Here is a 15,066-nt window from a genome sequence, read left to right on the forward strand (position 1 = left end):
TTTCAATATCTTTTTTCATTTATTCAATGTTTTGTATTGAAGGATTTTCACAAGCGAACATCACGCATAACCAGACATTTACATACAGGGGGAAAAAAATATCATGGAGTCAGCTCACATCCAAACACTGACATAGAAACCAAACCCAGACACCAGAGTCCTTCCTCTGGATCTTTCTCTCTGGATTTTGCATGTTGCACCTTTTGAGTTTTGCTATATTTATCATCCAGTTTCCTCAAACAGTCACAGTTGGGAGTTTTGTGTTACTTTGAAGTGTCTGGCTGAGTGTGACTTTCTCATTTGAATTATTTGCATCTCATTCAGTCCAGCTGTGGTTTGCAGCACTTTGGTGAAATATTAACCACAAGGACAGCAGCTTTGGCTCAACTGAGTCTAAAACGGAATCTGCATGAGTTAAAAACAGTTTTAGTGCTGAAAGAGTAACAAATGTTCAAAATTTAAGTCACTGACACACTTATGCACAGGATGTGATGTGTGTGCATTCAACAAAATCGTGATTGAAAAGGCATAAGTCGAATCTGAAATTAACATTTATTCCAGCTGGAATTCATTATATATATATATATATATATATATATATATATATATATATATATATATATATATATATATATATATATATATATATATATAATTTTTATTTCATTTTAATTCATATTTAGTTTTGTTTAGTTCACTTTGTCACAAAAGGTGAAAAGTTTTTATAAACTAAAAAAAGTAAAAGTTTGCATTTTTCTGTAACTTCTGCATTTGAGAAGCACTCTTAATATTTCAATTGTGACTAAATGTTAAGATGGGTTTAATCACTGTAGAGGGAAAAAAACATTATTCAGAACCGGAGTCTTCTGCAATTTAAAAAAAATATTATTGTGATAAACTACTATAAGTGACAGACTGTTGTTAATCTTTTGGTTAAAGTGTTTGTAAAAGGAGAATTTCAACACTGGAGCTACAACTCTGGCTCGATCTGTAAAGACACAAGAAAAAATGTGTGTAGTGAAAATCAGAAATAGGTGAAATAACTGTACTCTTCACTTTCAGTTTAACTCACCCTGATGTTGTCCTCACGCTAACTTTCACTCTGTCCTCAACATATTCTTCACTTCCCGAAAGAAAAAATAACTTCCAAAGCCTCTGATGTGAAAGTCTACGTCTGTGAAAGTCAGCGTTTGAGGCTTCGCCGAATCGTTCCACGTTCAAACGCAGATCTTTATCCAGTTTTGTGGTCTGTGGAGGATTTCGTCACCACATTTAAACATCTTATGAGGGGCGTGCACACTGCACTCAGCAGGCGCTTGGCTTATTTCAGCTTAATAACTAAAAACAACATTTCTTTTATCTTTTCTAGCTGAATGTTTCCTTGTGAAAGCTTGAAATTTAATATTTAAACTCGCAAACGCTCATCTTGGGTCAGTTGTGTTTCCAGTTTTTGCCCTAAACTGAGTCAACCCGTGGCTGCATTTTGACTACAGACATTACTGTTTAATATTCCAATGAAACGTAAAAAAAATCATCCTCGAACAGTAACTTATTTCTGATTAAAACATGTTTGCAATGCCACAATGTGTCAGTGAGTGAACATATCAATAAAAATATTCAAAAATTTGATTATAAATCTAATCAATTACTTTTGTTACCCCAAAAAAGAAGGGGGGGGGGGGGGGCACTTCTTGACACAGTTAGAGGCGTTTTTCTTTATCTGATAACCTAGTTTGATATTTTCTTGATGTGAGTGGCTGGTTTAGCTTATCCATGATATTCTGAAGAGTCAGGTATTTTCCCGGCGCTTTGAAATAATCTGCAGGTTTTATGAAGTTGCATGAGAGTTTCTCGTGTTCTTGTAACAAGTGAGAAATGAACTGTTGGGTGCACGAGGTACAGTTTGTTTTAAAAAAAAATTCTAACCGCATTTCACTGAAACTTTAATGAGTACTGCGTCCTGAAACGTCATTACTGAGGAACCCAGGATGTGTTTACAGACACCCGTGTTCTCTGGTACTGGGAGTCAGAACAAAAGCAGTCCGCGACCGACTTCCTGCCTTGCTGAGAGGAACCACACCAAATGTAACCTCAGCGGCATGACGCCATCAACAACACACCTTTTTTATACGTATCAAAAGACTAGGATTTTTTCTCAAACTTAAGATTTTTCAGTCTTCCAGGGGCTGTTGAGACCAAAGATTAGGCCAATTTATTTCACGACTGTGTAGCTTTTACTAAATTCTATGTAAATAAATATGTTGATTTTGGTTTTATGGGGGAGGGGGAGTTACAGGGATCCTTACTGTCAGTGGGGAGTGTGTGTGTGTGTGTGTGTGTGTGTGTGTGTGTGTGTGTGTGTGTGTGTGTGTGTGTGTGTGTGTGTGTGTGTGGGATAGGAGGGATGGATTCCCTTTTTGTTTTGTTGTTGTTTTTGCACTTCACTTGTGTTCAGCACTTTGTGTTACATTATTTCTGAAAAGTGCTTTACAAGTAAATTTGGATTTGATTTTAGTTAAAATAGCAACGACAACTGACAGAGATAAAACACACTAAAATGAGCAAAGCAGCTTAAATGATTAGAATAACTAGCATGGCAACAACAGCCAAAAACCTAAAACGGCTGAAACGGCTATTTCCAGCTAAAACAGTGAAAATTACTAAAACTGATAAAATGACTCAAAGCTTCAACAACTAAAACAGTAAATCAGCTAAAATAGCTAAAATAGCCACGAAAGCTTTAAAAAATAAAAAAGCAAGCTCTTATTAGCCCCAAGACAGCGCAAACAGCAAAATGTTGTTGTGATCGGGCGCCTGGGAAAGGGCTTTGTTTTTATTTGTGTGCTGTGGGTTGCTGTGTTTGCCTTTGTTTTCCTTTTTCTTAAACAAGCTCTTCCCGTTCACCTTGATTGGAACCCCTGCTCATGTGAGATTCTAGCCAATCCTGTGTTCAATCACCTGGGCTGTGGCCAATTGACAGGTGCATAGAAGGCAGTGTGGCTGAGAGCAGCCACAGGGGAAGCAGGGAAGCAGGAGGAGAGCAGCCACACCAGCCAAGGGAGCACAGCCTGGAACTGTGAAGGAACCTGGACGGGGACCAGAGGAGCGATCCAACACGAGCACCACACACTGTTGACTCGCAACGGCAGGGAGAAAACCCTGCCGCGCCCGTGAGTATCGTACTCGTCCGGTGTGGTGCTCACTACATGGCCTAGAGCTTGGAGTCGCTTGGTTCCCGCTTTGTGCTGGCCCAGTCTGTGTTCGAGGCAGGTGCCGTCCGGGACGTTCTCTTGGTGATCGGGTCGGGATTGCCTGTGGGATCCAGCCTCAAACCACGCAGCGGCAGGCTGGAGAAGCCCTGCCTCTGGTGCTGCACCCAGGACTGGACTAGAAGTGCTTGGACTTCCCAAGCAGCATTTTAAAGACACTTTCAGGATAGTTTTGACCATTGCAGTATTTTAACCTTTTATTCTTCTTTTAACATTATTGATAGTTTTAGCTGAATTTCTAATATTCTAGGTTAAATAAACTGGATCTTGTACTTTATTACTTGGATTGCTCTTTGTTTGGTCCCACCCTGCTCTCACTCATCCAATTTCAATACTTCACCGGCCACCAATGTCTATTTGCACTCCCAATAAATACACTTTTGAATAACCCCCCCCCCCCCACGGCATTTTTGTCGCTGCGGAGAAGTATGATCGTATGGTTGGACAGATCGAGTAACACAAGAGGATCGTCCTGGAGTCCCTGGACAGCGCCATGGAGAAGGAGCTCAGAAACCTGAACAGGTCCATGCGGAGGGACCCGCTGTCCTCCGTGGAGTCTCTGCACGGCTTCAGGCCCGTGAAGGTGAAAGGTGGAGGTCATGAAGGAGTCGGGCACATAACAGCAGCCGGACCTCCATTCTGCTGCTTCCATGATGGACAGGACAGGTTAGAAAAAAACCCACCAAAAATGCTTCAAACTGTTAAAGCAGCTAAAAGAGTTGATTCTATAAGTGCTTCAATAATTTTTAAAAAAAGCTGTAATGAATAAAACTGCAACTGAAAAGACAATAAGGACAAAAAAAATTTTAACTGAAAAAAAAAATCCATGTGGTTCCTATAAAAAAAAAAAATGCTAAAATGCCTAACACTCTTGAACGAAACGAAACTATAAATACAAGAAGAAAAGCTCTTTTGGTATAATTAAACACAGAAAAATCCTCTATGCTACAGCCTAAGATTATGAGCAGCGGTATCTTTATGTTGAAAATCATTTTATAGAAAGCAGAAAGCGGGTCGTAGCGGCTCGCTGGCCATGAAAGATCATTCTTTACCAAAATCAGCATCATGGTCTTGTCATTGTTTCCCTCCAGGGGTTAAATTAAGCCGGTCACTTTGTGTGCTGTGACCTTCTGAAGGAAAATCACCAAGCTTTTGATGTGGCGATTAAACACCACATCACGGTGATCCACCATGTGCAACGAAGTCAAGGGTGATTAAAATCAGAAGGCATCTCGGAGAGTGAGGTCATGTGGAGATTACTCAATAGCTGAAGGATGACATCTCTGCAGGGGGCCATTGGTGGGAACGCTGCGTAAACACGACATGCAAATATGTGTGTGTGTGTGTGTGTGTGTGTGTGGTGTGTGTCCTCGCCGCTGCAGCGAGTCTCTCAGCGTTTCCTCACCATGTCCTGGAAAAGCCGAGCTAGACCTGTTTAGCCACCTATTTCCAGTAATGCCCCTCCTCTGCGGCTCTGTCTCCTCCCCTAACCTCCCCCTCTCTCTTCTTCTCTTCCTTCAGCAAAGCCTTTTCTTTTTTTTTCTTTTTGTTTCTTCACTGACAACGCCAGCGTTTTGGTCGCACGCTCCACCTGAACCCAACCGCCTCACCGAATACGAGCGTGGTCAAAATGGGGCAAAGACTTACTCAAAGCGAAAGTCTGATCTTAATGTCACTCATTCCCAATATCATGAGGCTTTTTGTGTGCATGTGCTTTATTCCAGCAGATGCTGCCATCACAGAAACTTTACATTTTTCCAGTTGACTGCGCTGCGAGACATGCAAAGAGTGCTTATTACCTCCATCTACTCATCCTACAATTTGCAAACTTCCTGCAGCACATTTTAATTATAGGCGTCCTGCAGATGTGCAGCTGAAGCGGCTCCCGGCGCAAGACGTAACTTATGCTTCACAGCGGCGGGAAATCCCCTTCAGTGTTTGACCAGGAGCGGAGTATACCTGCACATCACACACATCACACACATCCACGCTGTTTGTGCACATCTTGTTTTATGGCCCAGTGAAAGTGAACCGCCGTCCTGCCTTCATCCACGCAGAAGAGGAAGAAGAAGTTCGCCCCTAAAATAGACTAACAGAGATGTTTCTAACCGTCATGCCAGAGTAAGCATGAAGAGAATCAACTCGATTTCAAAAAGAGGGTCGTGAAGAGTTTTGGTAATTTATTATAAATGACCCAAACAGTCAAAATGTGCCTTGAAGTAGCTTGGGTGCTGCTGATGAGGCCTTGCTAGTTCAATTAACTTTGAATGTGATCTTATAAGGTCCTTTATATCCTCAGAAATATTATTTATGCTCTAATAAAGTTGACAAACATGTCAGTGCTCTCTGTGAAATTTGAAATTTCCCATTTCGCCAGGGGAAAATACTGGTTTGTTTTGGATTTCCTCTCGTGTCTGCAAATTCTAAATATATCTACTTATCAGCCGGGTATCTGACGAAGGGCAGCGCGCTTCCACACCAGCTTCAAGTGAGAACTTGAGAACTGTACGTTCCACAAATATTCTCCTCTCCAGACTTCCACTTTCACAATGGCTTCCATATTCCCCCTGCACACACACACACAAACACACACACACGCGAGGAAGGAGGAACCAGCATGTGTAAAAAAAAAAAAAATACCCGCCTCACTTTCAGGCGAGTCCAGCGTGGAGCCCAGAAAAACTCAGAGCAGGAACGGTGGAAGTTCAGGGAGGAAGACGAGGAGGAGGAGGAGGAGGAGCACTGTGTCAGAGGGACATCACGGGTCAGAGGTCACCTGCAGGCCCAGCCTGCAGCACGGAGGAGAACTTGTTTCACACATCCCATCTCTCCCCCTCCTCCTCCTCCACTGGAATCATACAGAGCCAGTTTGTGGCCACCGATGTTTTTCAGTCTTTGTCAAACGTGTTTAGCAGAGTTTTGTTGTCGTTCCCTTTCGCCACAGACAGCAGATCTGAGTTACTTCAGGACACGGAGCCACATTCAGGACGTCAGACAAAACGGCTGCGATAAACACATGATCCATTCGGAATGAAATACGTCAAAGTGCAATGTTTGTAAAGTCTGTTTCCCTCAGAGGGAACACGGGAAATGATCTGTTCTTTTCTTGCAGGTGGGAATCACTGAACAGACACTCAGACTTCAACAACAGATCGGTTATATCTGCCCACACCCTCTGACCGTCATGCAGTGTTTGGGCAGATCTGAAGATCATTTAATGCCCACAAAGTTCGTTTCTATTTGCTAATGAAACACAGAACTGGCACAGAATATTAGAAATAAAATGAAATATTTTTAGGACAAAGCAGGATTTAAAGAAGGGATGCACTGACACCACTTTTTTAAAGGATGACTTTGAGCACTAACCTTCAGCTACTGGCCGGGACCGAGTACCAATATGAGTGTTTTCATTGCAGTTCAGTCTCAGATCGCAAATCAAGTGGGGAGACAGTTTCTGAGTATTTATATGATGTGCTGGTGGATCGTAACCATATTGCGATACAACTTTGAAATACAAAAAGAAGAAACAGGTTCAGGCATGAAAAATGCTTGATGTGAGAGTTTCCGGAAGGGGCCTGAAACCTGCGGCTCTGGAGCCGCAGGTGGCTCTTCAGTTCCTCTCTATTGGCTCTTTGAACCTTTCTGAAAATTACATGTCTGATGATTGTCATTTTCATCCAGTTACTATTTTTTATTTTCATTTTATTTTAATTTATTGCCATATCTGGTTTATTTTCAAAAGGATTTTCCTTGATAAAGGAGCTAAAATTGCTATTAAAAAGGGGCTAGAAGTAACTAGAAAAGAGTGAAAAGCAGGAATGGCTCAAAAAAAAAAAAAGTAGTCAAAATGTTTGAAACCAGGCTGAATTCGTTTCTCAGATCTTGGTTCTCATGTTGGTTCAGTCTTCCGGCTTCTTGTGTTTGGGCTCTGAAATGTGGAAATGAGCCAGACTGTGGTGTGGGAGGAGACGTCCCGTTAGACATTATCTACTGGCTTCAGGAAGCGGATCGCTGAAACGGTCTGACAGGCGGTGGACAGTCCAGTCCTGCTCCGGTGATTTTTCTGCAGGATCCCTCAGATTTAAAACGTCCAATCTCAGCGATGATGGTGAACTGACTGAACAGCTCAAAAACAAGTTGACCTTTTGCCAGCAAGGGTTGATAACAGTCTTCTGCTCTTACCTGTTTGAATGCAGTTTTCAACAAACAAACTCTTCCTCTTGTTCCTGATTCTTCGTTTTTGCATTTTGAACCTTGACCTGATTACAAAACAGGAATCAGGTTATTTTTTTCCTGGTTTTAAGACTCAGAGGTAAATCAGAAATAATCGCACTGAGCTGAAGCATGGAGAGCAGTGTTTGAGTTGCATGTGTTCATTACCGAGCTGTAATAAGGATCAAGTAAGCAGATTGAGAGACAAAAAGTTCAGAAACTGACACTTTCACTTCACTTTCCTTTCTTTCACAGCTCTTTCAGTGGTGACTTTTTTCCCCTACAATGTGTTCTACATGTGTTCCTGGTTCCCTCTAACAGGGTTTCTAGGTAAATAAATAAGTGACTCTGACCTGATTTCAACTCATTATGACCATAAAGGATGTGATTGCAAAAGAAATCTTGGCAGTCAGGTCAGAATATCAGCAGGGAATTTGGTCTCAGTGGCCTGGTGCCTCACAGTCACATCTCTGCCGCACAGACCCTCCCACTTCACCTCCATCAAATATTTACAGATCATTCCCATAGATCTGATTGAATGTGACACACCTTCGTTGTTCTTTGACCTTCCAAAGCAGTGACAGAAGAAAATGTCACATAAAGCAGAGCCAGAACCGGGACCATCTTCCCACACTGGGTGACAGCCGCAGGCCGTCTTGCCGTCGCGCTGCCGTCCCACCACTGACCCAGACTGGCGGGTTCGGTTTCACACGCCCACTGGGGCAGGATCACAAAATGAGGATCTCTGTCATCCTTCGTGAGCCCGTTGTCACTTGACATCACAGGACTCCCTGCTGAAAACCACAGCGACGCCTCTGCACGGGCCTTTCTGCACAAACCGCCCCCTCACAGGCTTCTACTACAGGCTGATCTGACGTCTGTGAGTGTCACTGAACGTTCAGAAGGGGAGTGCAGGAGCAGCAGGATACGACGCAGTGTGGCTAAGATTATGAGCAAGAAAGCAGATCTTGACGAAATTAGTTGCTCCCTGAGCTGTTGTATCACGTTGCTACAGTAGTGTGAGCACAGAAACCTTTAATGCATTTTAGTTAAGCACTTGTCTTCAGACCTGTGATGAAGCTCCTCAAGTGGCATTTACTGCAACTGGCTGCAGTTTTGACCAATTTTCTTTCGTTTTCTTTTTTACTTACAATTGACAATGTCATCCCAAGGGTCTGATTGGATCCTTTAACACGTACAGGTTTTAACCTCTGCCCTCTATGCTTGACAATTTCACTTAACAATCTGTTGATGCAAGTTGGAACTCTGTTCAGGTTTTGAAACCGGTGTTGATGTTTCTTTTCAGTTACACTTCTGAGTTGATTTAAATCGAGTAAACTTGTGCTGTATGCTGTCCTGCCTCCATCCAACCTTCTTAACCTCTGCAATGGCCTGAAGGAGGGAATTTCCATCTCTTCTGTGGGAGCACAGGTTCTAAAGTGAAAGGAGGATGATTAGCACCACCTGCTGGACACAAAGGAGAAGTGCACTTTTTAAATAATTGCAGAAAAAGAATAAGAGAATGAAATTAAGGATAAGAAAGTGAAAGAGAATAAGACGAAGAATAGGAATAAGAAATTAAAACATCATCTCTGGTGAGCTGCAGCACCGTTTTTGTTGGACAAAATGGGGAAGTTAAATTGAGTATTTAAATGTTAAAAACATAATAATGTTTGATCCAAATCTGTACTAAAACCCTATCAATGAATTCAGGATAATTAAATCAAACTAAAACAACAACTATTTTTTTAAGGAATCTACGAAGCAAACGCCCTGATAGGCGCTACTCTGATTCTGATTGGCTCAGCATGAGAGCACATAACCAATCATAGCTCAACAAAAAGATTGACAGTTAGTTCTATCCAATCAGGTATCAGATGAGGCGGCCCTTCCATTTTACCGTAGTAGGAATCACAAACCCGAGGAAAGGGGTCGGCGAGGCCTTCGGCTGCGGAGTTTCTAACTTTGTAAATTATATATTTCCTCCAAATGGATTCACAGCCCCCACTGAAGCCGTGGGAAAGGAGGATTCCGGGCGCTATGGGTGCTCCCGTAAATTACAGGTAAAGGAACTTTAACCTGTACCTGTCCCTTGTTTACTCGGTGCAGAAGGCTAGCGGTTGTTGCTAATGCTAACGTTAGCAACAGGAGCGATACTGTTTGAAGACAAAAAGTCACACGACGATGCAATTCATCATCCATTTATCACACGCGGCATTTCACAGTCTTATTTGTTCGTGACAGCGACTTTAATGCATTGTTCGTGGCTCTTTTTCCTGCAGTAGGCCTCGTGTCGACCTTTGCTCCCAGAAAGTGCTTTCATCATTTACCTGATGTTAAAACCACACTGGGTTAAAGATGAAGCAACTCCTGAATGATTGATCCAACCTGTTTATATAATTCCGTATTGTGAAGAAAGTATCGCTGTCCTGTCCCTGCCTCCATCCCCTGTCTCTCTAGTGTTTAACAAATTGTTAGTTCTACTGTACGTACAAGACAATGGAATCGAAAGTCTGTCTCGCTTTCCCTTCTATGGTATACACGTCTATCACACAGGACAGGAAAAAAATGTTGAGAATATAGACAAAATCTGGTAAACATGGGTTAGCATGTGTACATAAACACGTGGTCCTTCATGAAAGAAAACAGTTTAGCCATCATTGCTCTCTCTCTCTTACCATCATGATTGTATTTGAATATCATTGTTAGTTTTAACAGCTGACATTTGAGAAACTCCTTATCAAGACAAACTGGCGTTAAAGTCACACTGGTAATTTAAATGTATCCTCTTTATGAAACAGGTCTGCAGACTTCGCCCCCTCAGTTGCCCCCTCCACCTCGGCCGGCCCTCCTGTCCTGACCCGGGTGGTTCCTCCTGTTCCCCCCCGTCCAGTGCAGCCGTCCTACCGTCCAACCTACAGCTCGTTCCCCTCCACCTACAGCCCCTATGGGGGCTCCATCTACGGTGGCTACGGCGGCTACAGCCCCTACAGCTTCGGCAGCGGCGGCTACGGCGTGGGACGCTACAACCGCCTGCCCCACGCCGAGGACGTGGCCCCCAGCCGCTTCGTGCAGCAGGCGGAAGAGAGCAGCCGCGGCGCCTTCGAGTCCATCGAGAGCATCGTCAACACTTTCGCGTCCGTCAGCATGATGCTGGACGCCACGTTTTCAGCCGTGTACAACAGTTTCCGCGCAGTGCTGGACGTGGCCAACCAGTTCACGCGGCTGCGCGCCCACCTCACCCACGTCCTGTCGGCCTTCACTTTGGTGCGCATGCTGCGCTACCTCTACAGGCGGTTGCAGAGGCTCCTGGGACGCGGGTCGGAGATTGAGGACTTGTGGGCCGACAGCACTCAGGACGCCCTGGTGAGCCCCTCCGGAGGGCACAGCACAGGCACGAGCAATCCAGGCATGAAGTCCTGGCCTATTTTTCTGTTTTTCTCTGTTGTCCTGGGAGGACCTTACCTCATCTGGAAACTGCTGAGCTCCAGCCAAGTCGCTGAAGAAAACAGTAAGGCTTACGCTCAATTATTCCTGAAAGCATTGTGTAGATTTTGAGGAACATATCAGTGAAACTTGTTTGTTTGTGCAGATACTGACTGGGCCAGTGGGGAGGACGACCATGTGGTGGCCAGAGCAGAGTACAACTTCACAGCTGCCTCTGAGGAGGAGATTTCTCTGCAGGCTGGAGACATGCTCAACCTCGCTCCTAAAGGTGTGAGCTCTTACACAACACTCCACACTTTTCAAAGTCTTGAGTATTTTTGTTTTGATGTGGGGTCGACTTCAGGTGAGCACTTGTGTGCCGACAATACGCTCAATTCCACTGACTCTAAACTGTAATAATTGAACTCTCTCAGCTTGATGTCTCATTGCAGAAGGTTATTTCACATTGAGACAATCATTATTATGACACCCTCCCTCCCCCCAACAGCTCTTTTAAACCCTGTTCACATGAAAACATTTGAAAAGGCATCGTCTTTGTGTTTGCAACATTCTGCAAATGACCTCAAAACAACCTGGTTCTCAAATGAGGCCACTAGTGGGTGCTGCTGTTCTTCTCATGAAACCACACCCTGCACAGAGAACATTAAGAATGGTGCAGATCAAGTTGGATTCCTATCCCAGGTGACTCTCATCTATAAAACTACCAAGTTGTAGGATGATATGTACATATGGGAGTCATGACACTGAGACCGCTGTTATTGTTATTGTCCATTTATTCACATGTGCGGAAGAGCTACAGCTGCGTTACAGCAGTGTTTCTGCTGTCTACACCGAGCTGGTGCGTTTCCACTTTGTTCTGAAACTGAATTGGAGCATTTTCATTTTCACGGTTTAACCGCTGCTGTCTGATCCCCCTAAACACAAGTCTCGGAAGGAGAGATCATAGATAATGCACATGGTTTAATATTTGTGACTAGAAATCCTGTAGTGTGTCACGCTCAGTGCCAGCTTGTCCATGCCCTAGTGAAAATCCTTGTACTCCCCCCCACACCCCGGTTGACTGGACAGCTCAGACTCACCAAGTTGTTGCTGGGTTTTGCTTATAAAACTCCTGCCTCAGCTGTCAGATACCCCTTTCACACTGGCCAAAAAACCCGTTTAGACCTGCTAATTACCCGGCTCCTCATGGCAGTGTGAAAGTGTTCATTCGGCATTCGACTCGGGTTTTTCAACCCTGCAATCGACGCGGGTTTTTAGCGGGTCGCTACTACCGGCTTTTTACTGGGAGAGGCGAAAGGGAGTGTGAAAGGCAGACGCGAGTCGATGCGGTAACTTACGTGATGACGTCGACACAGCGTGGCTAAGTTAGCGACCTAGTTGTTGTTTCTGGACACAGTGTGAGATTCCCTTCATCAAGATGACCCAGTATTGGCAAGATAGCGAGACCAGAGAGCTCCTCTGGATCCGTTGGGAAGAGGAGATTCGTCTACAGGTAACGGGGACTGTGTTCCGCTGCATTGTTTACTTTCGCTTTGCTCCGTCGCGCTGATGATGTCATCAGCGCGGGAAGACGCAGCGACGTGGCTCGCCAGCAGGCGGTTAGACGCGGGTCTGCATGCAGTCTGAAAGAACACAAAAGGCGATTATTAGCGGGTTGAAAACACGGGTCGACCCGCTAGTTGCAGTGTGAGAGGGGTAAGAGAGTCAAAAACTGGGGCTCTATTTCTCAAAGTGGCCAAAGTGAGTCATTGATTCTCAATAATTGAATCGCTCCTGGTTGTATTTCCTCGATCCCAACCGCCAAACTTTTAAATCATTCGTCTCGGGCATCCTGATTTTTTCAAAATCATCTACACCATAAACAAATAGTGAGACCGCATATTTCAAAAGGATGACAGGAACAGTAACAGCTGTAGCAGGACAATGGTTATTGGATGAATTATTAGAATGTGGCTAATCAGCAGCCATGGAACAACCCCGCAGCAGCAGATGACCTTCTGAACCTTGTGTTTCTTGTGTATTCAGAACAACAGCCCCGGGTTCGCGGCTGGCTGCTGGCCAGCTCCAACGGTCAGACCACCGGGCTCGTGCCGGCCAACTACGTCAAAGTCCTCGGGAAGAGGCGAGGTCGAAGGCACGCGGAGGCCGAGATGCTCGCCCAGGAGCGCCGAGCTCACGCAGAGCTCTCCCAGAATGCGTCGGCGGCACAGCCACATTCTGAATCGGCGCCGAGTTTCGCCCCGGACCTCAGTGTGATGTCCACGGACGAGCTGCTGGAGTCGACGTACAGAGAGACGTCGGAGTCTGCGGGGGTGGGAGCATCCAGCTCCAGCACAGTGCTGAACATCCCGGACAAGATGGACCTGTGATGGTGTGTGTGTGTCTGTGTGTGTGTGTATGGAGGGCTTTGACTTAGTCCATACCTGTTAAAGTGTATCTTTGGAGGTCAACTAACAGTCAGAACTAGGAATTCAATAAAAAACCACCGAACACGAGGATCTTGTTGTCTGAACGGTTTCCATAGACAGGCTCACTCTTTGTTGTCGTCATTTTCTGTTAGTCGGTGCTCGTACAAGAGCGATCATATCTTCAAGTCGTTTCTATGTGGACAATAACAAGGTGGCGTTTTCTTTTCTTTGTCCTCTTTCAGAGGCTGCTTGACCTTCTGCATTGTTTTCTCTGTAAAGCTCATGCGGTTGGCTGTGTTTAGGAGGCCGGGCCAGTTTTGCACAGTTGCTTGGTCAGAAAGAAATGTAATTTGTAAATATTTATTATAATTATTTTGAAAATAAATAGTTTAAAAAAAAATGACTCTCCCTTTGTTTTGGTGGTGATTGGGAAACACGGATGGGGCCTTCTGTCCATCTTTTGCATCACAATTGTCATTCATTCATTCATTGATGTGTGACTCTGGCAGAACGGACGGGAAGGTTCAGTGTTCAGATCACGTTAGGGTCGAGGTGTGTGTGATATATACCGTCTGCGTGATAAATTTTAATTTACATCATCTCGAAGAAGAAGGCGAACGAGTCCTGTTCTCTCCGCGCTCCGAACCAGGCTGCTGCAAACAGGAAGAGGACTGTTTTCCAGATGTCTTTCAGCCGCTATTCCAGGTGATTGCTCTCTTGTCAGCTGATTTTCAGGATGAACATCTGTCGAGGTCTGTCCGGGATGCACAGCTGTGGCCAGGATCGCCCCGGTCCAGAAGTTTTGCTGAAGGTAAATGGGGCACTTAGTTACCAATATGATTTGTCACTGATTTGCTGCACACTTGTATCTCAGAGGAAAGAAAATCTGAACGTTTCTCCATTTAGTTGAGTTCAACAGTGAGTCTCTTGCATGCATATCTTAAAAGAAATTAAACAAGGGATGGTGTTCATTTTGTCCGTCCGTAGATTTCTTGGTGAGGAAACAGAATTTGAACTTTTTTTTTCCATGTCAAATTTTAAAGGATATAAGATTCTTGTTACCAGAAAATCTAACAGAATAACCCCTTTTTTTGCCCATATTGCACTTCCCTGCATCAGGGTCAATGTGTTTTTCTACATGACATCAAGAAGCATTGATACTAGGGCTGTCACAATATCAAATTTTCTCTTCACGGTTATCATGGGCAAAAAAATATCACGATAATGATATTATCACAATATCAGCAAAAATTTAACTAATAATGGTACAAACATTTAGATTCATCTTTAATTTTATTTTTGTTTTGTTTTCTCTCTTTTCCCAGAAGAATTACATTCAGAATACCTGTCAAATGAGGTGCTGAAACAATATGAGAACAGTAACTTTACAACTTCATACAAAAAGTGTAGTTACACTCGACTAATTAAAATCTGATGAACTGATTAACGGAGGATCCACAGCAGAGGCGTAATTTACGTAGGGTTGATGGGTTATGAAAACCCACGGGCCCTCTTGTGGTGAAATCCTGTACCACCACCACACTGCTGAGATTTTTTTTTTTTAAAGCAACACTAAGGAACTTTCAGTTTTCGTTGATTTTGGCGGCACCAGTGGACAAAAGCGGTAGTGTTTTGCCTGAACGAAGAAGAACGAGGACTAGCGCGTGGCGTCGTAAAATGCTGCTCCCGGTGGCATGCTGTCGGACTGAACTCGCCTACATTTGTTTCCA

At 44.1% G+C, this 15,066-nt stretch overlaps 1 protein-coding gene across 1 annotated transcript; it reads left to right on the top strand.

Annotated features, from left to right (window-relative positions):
• The first annotated feature begins 9,399 nt into the window (after positions 1 to 9,399).
• On the top strand, positions 9,400 to 13,725 carry LOC115399388 (peroxisomal membrane protein PEX13-like). The gene is made up of 4 exons (XM_030106711.1): positions 9,400 to 9,544; positions 10,283 to 10,992; positions 11,074 to 11,196; positions 12,954 to 13,725. The coding sequence occupies exons 1-4, from the start codon at positions 9,471 to 9,473 to the stop codon at positions 13,295 to 13,297; spliced, it is 1,251 nt and encodes a 416-aa protein (XP_029962571.1). The 5' UTR covers positions 9,400 to 9,470; the 3' UTR covers positions 13,298 to 13,725.
• The last annotated feature ends 1,341 nt before the right edge of the window (positions 13,726 to 15,066 follow it).

Source organism: Salarias fasciatus, chromosome 13 (assembly GCF_902148845.1).
Source record: "Salarias fasciatus chromosome 13, fSalaFa1.1, whole genome shotgun sequence".
NCBI classification, from domain to species: Eukaryota; Metazoa; Chordata; class Actinopteri; order Blenniiformes; family Blenniidae; genus Salarias; species Salarias fasciatus.

Coding starts and splice junctions, on each gene's coding strand:
- LOC115399388 (XM_030106711.1), top strand. CDS start 9,471: ATGGATTCACAGCCCCCACTGAAGCCGTGGGAAAGGAGGATTCCGGGC. Junction 9,545..10,282: donor GGTGCTCCCGTAAATTACAG/GTAAAGGAACTT, acceptor TTTATGAAACAG/GTCTGCAGACTTCGCCCCCT. Junction 11,197..12,953: donor GCTCAACCTCGCTCCTAAAG/GTGTGAGCTCTT, acceptor TTGTGTATTCAG/AACAACAGCCCCGGGTTCGC.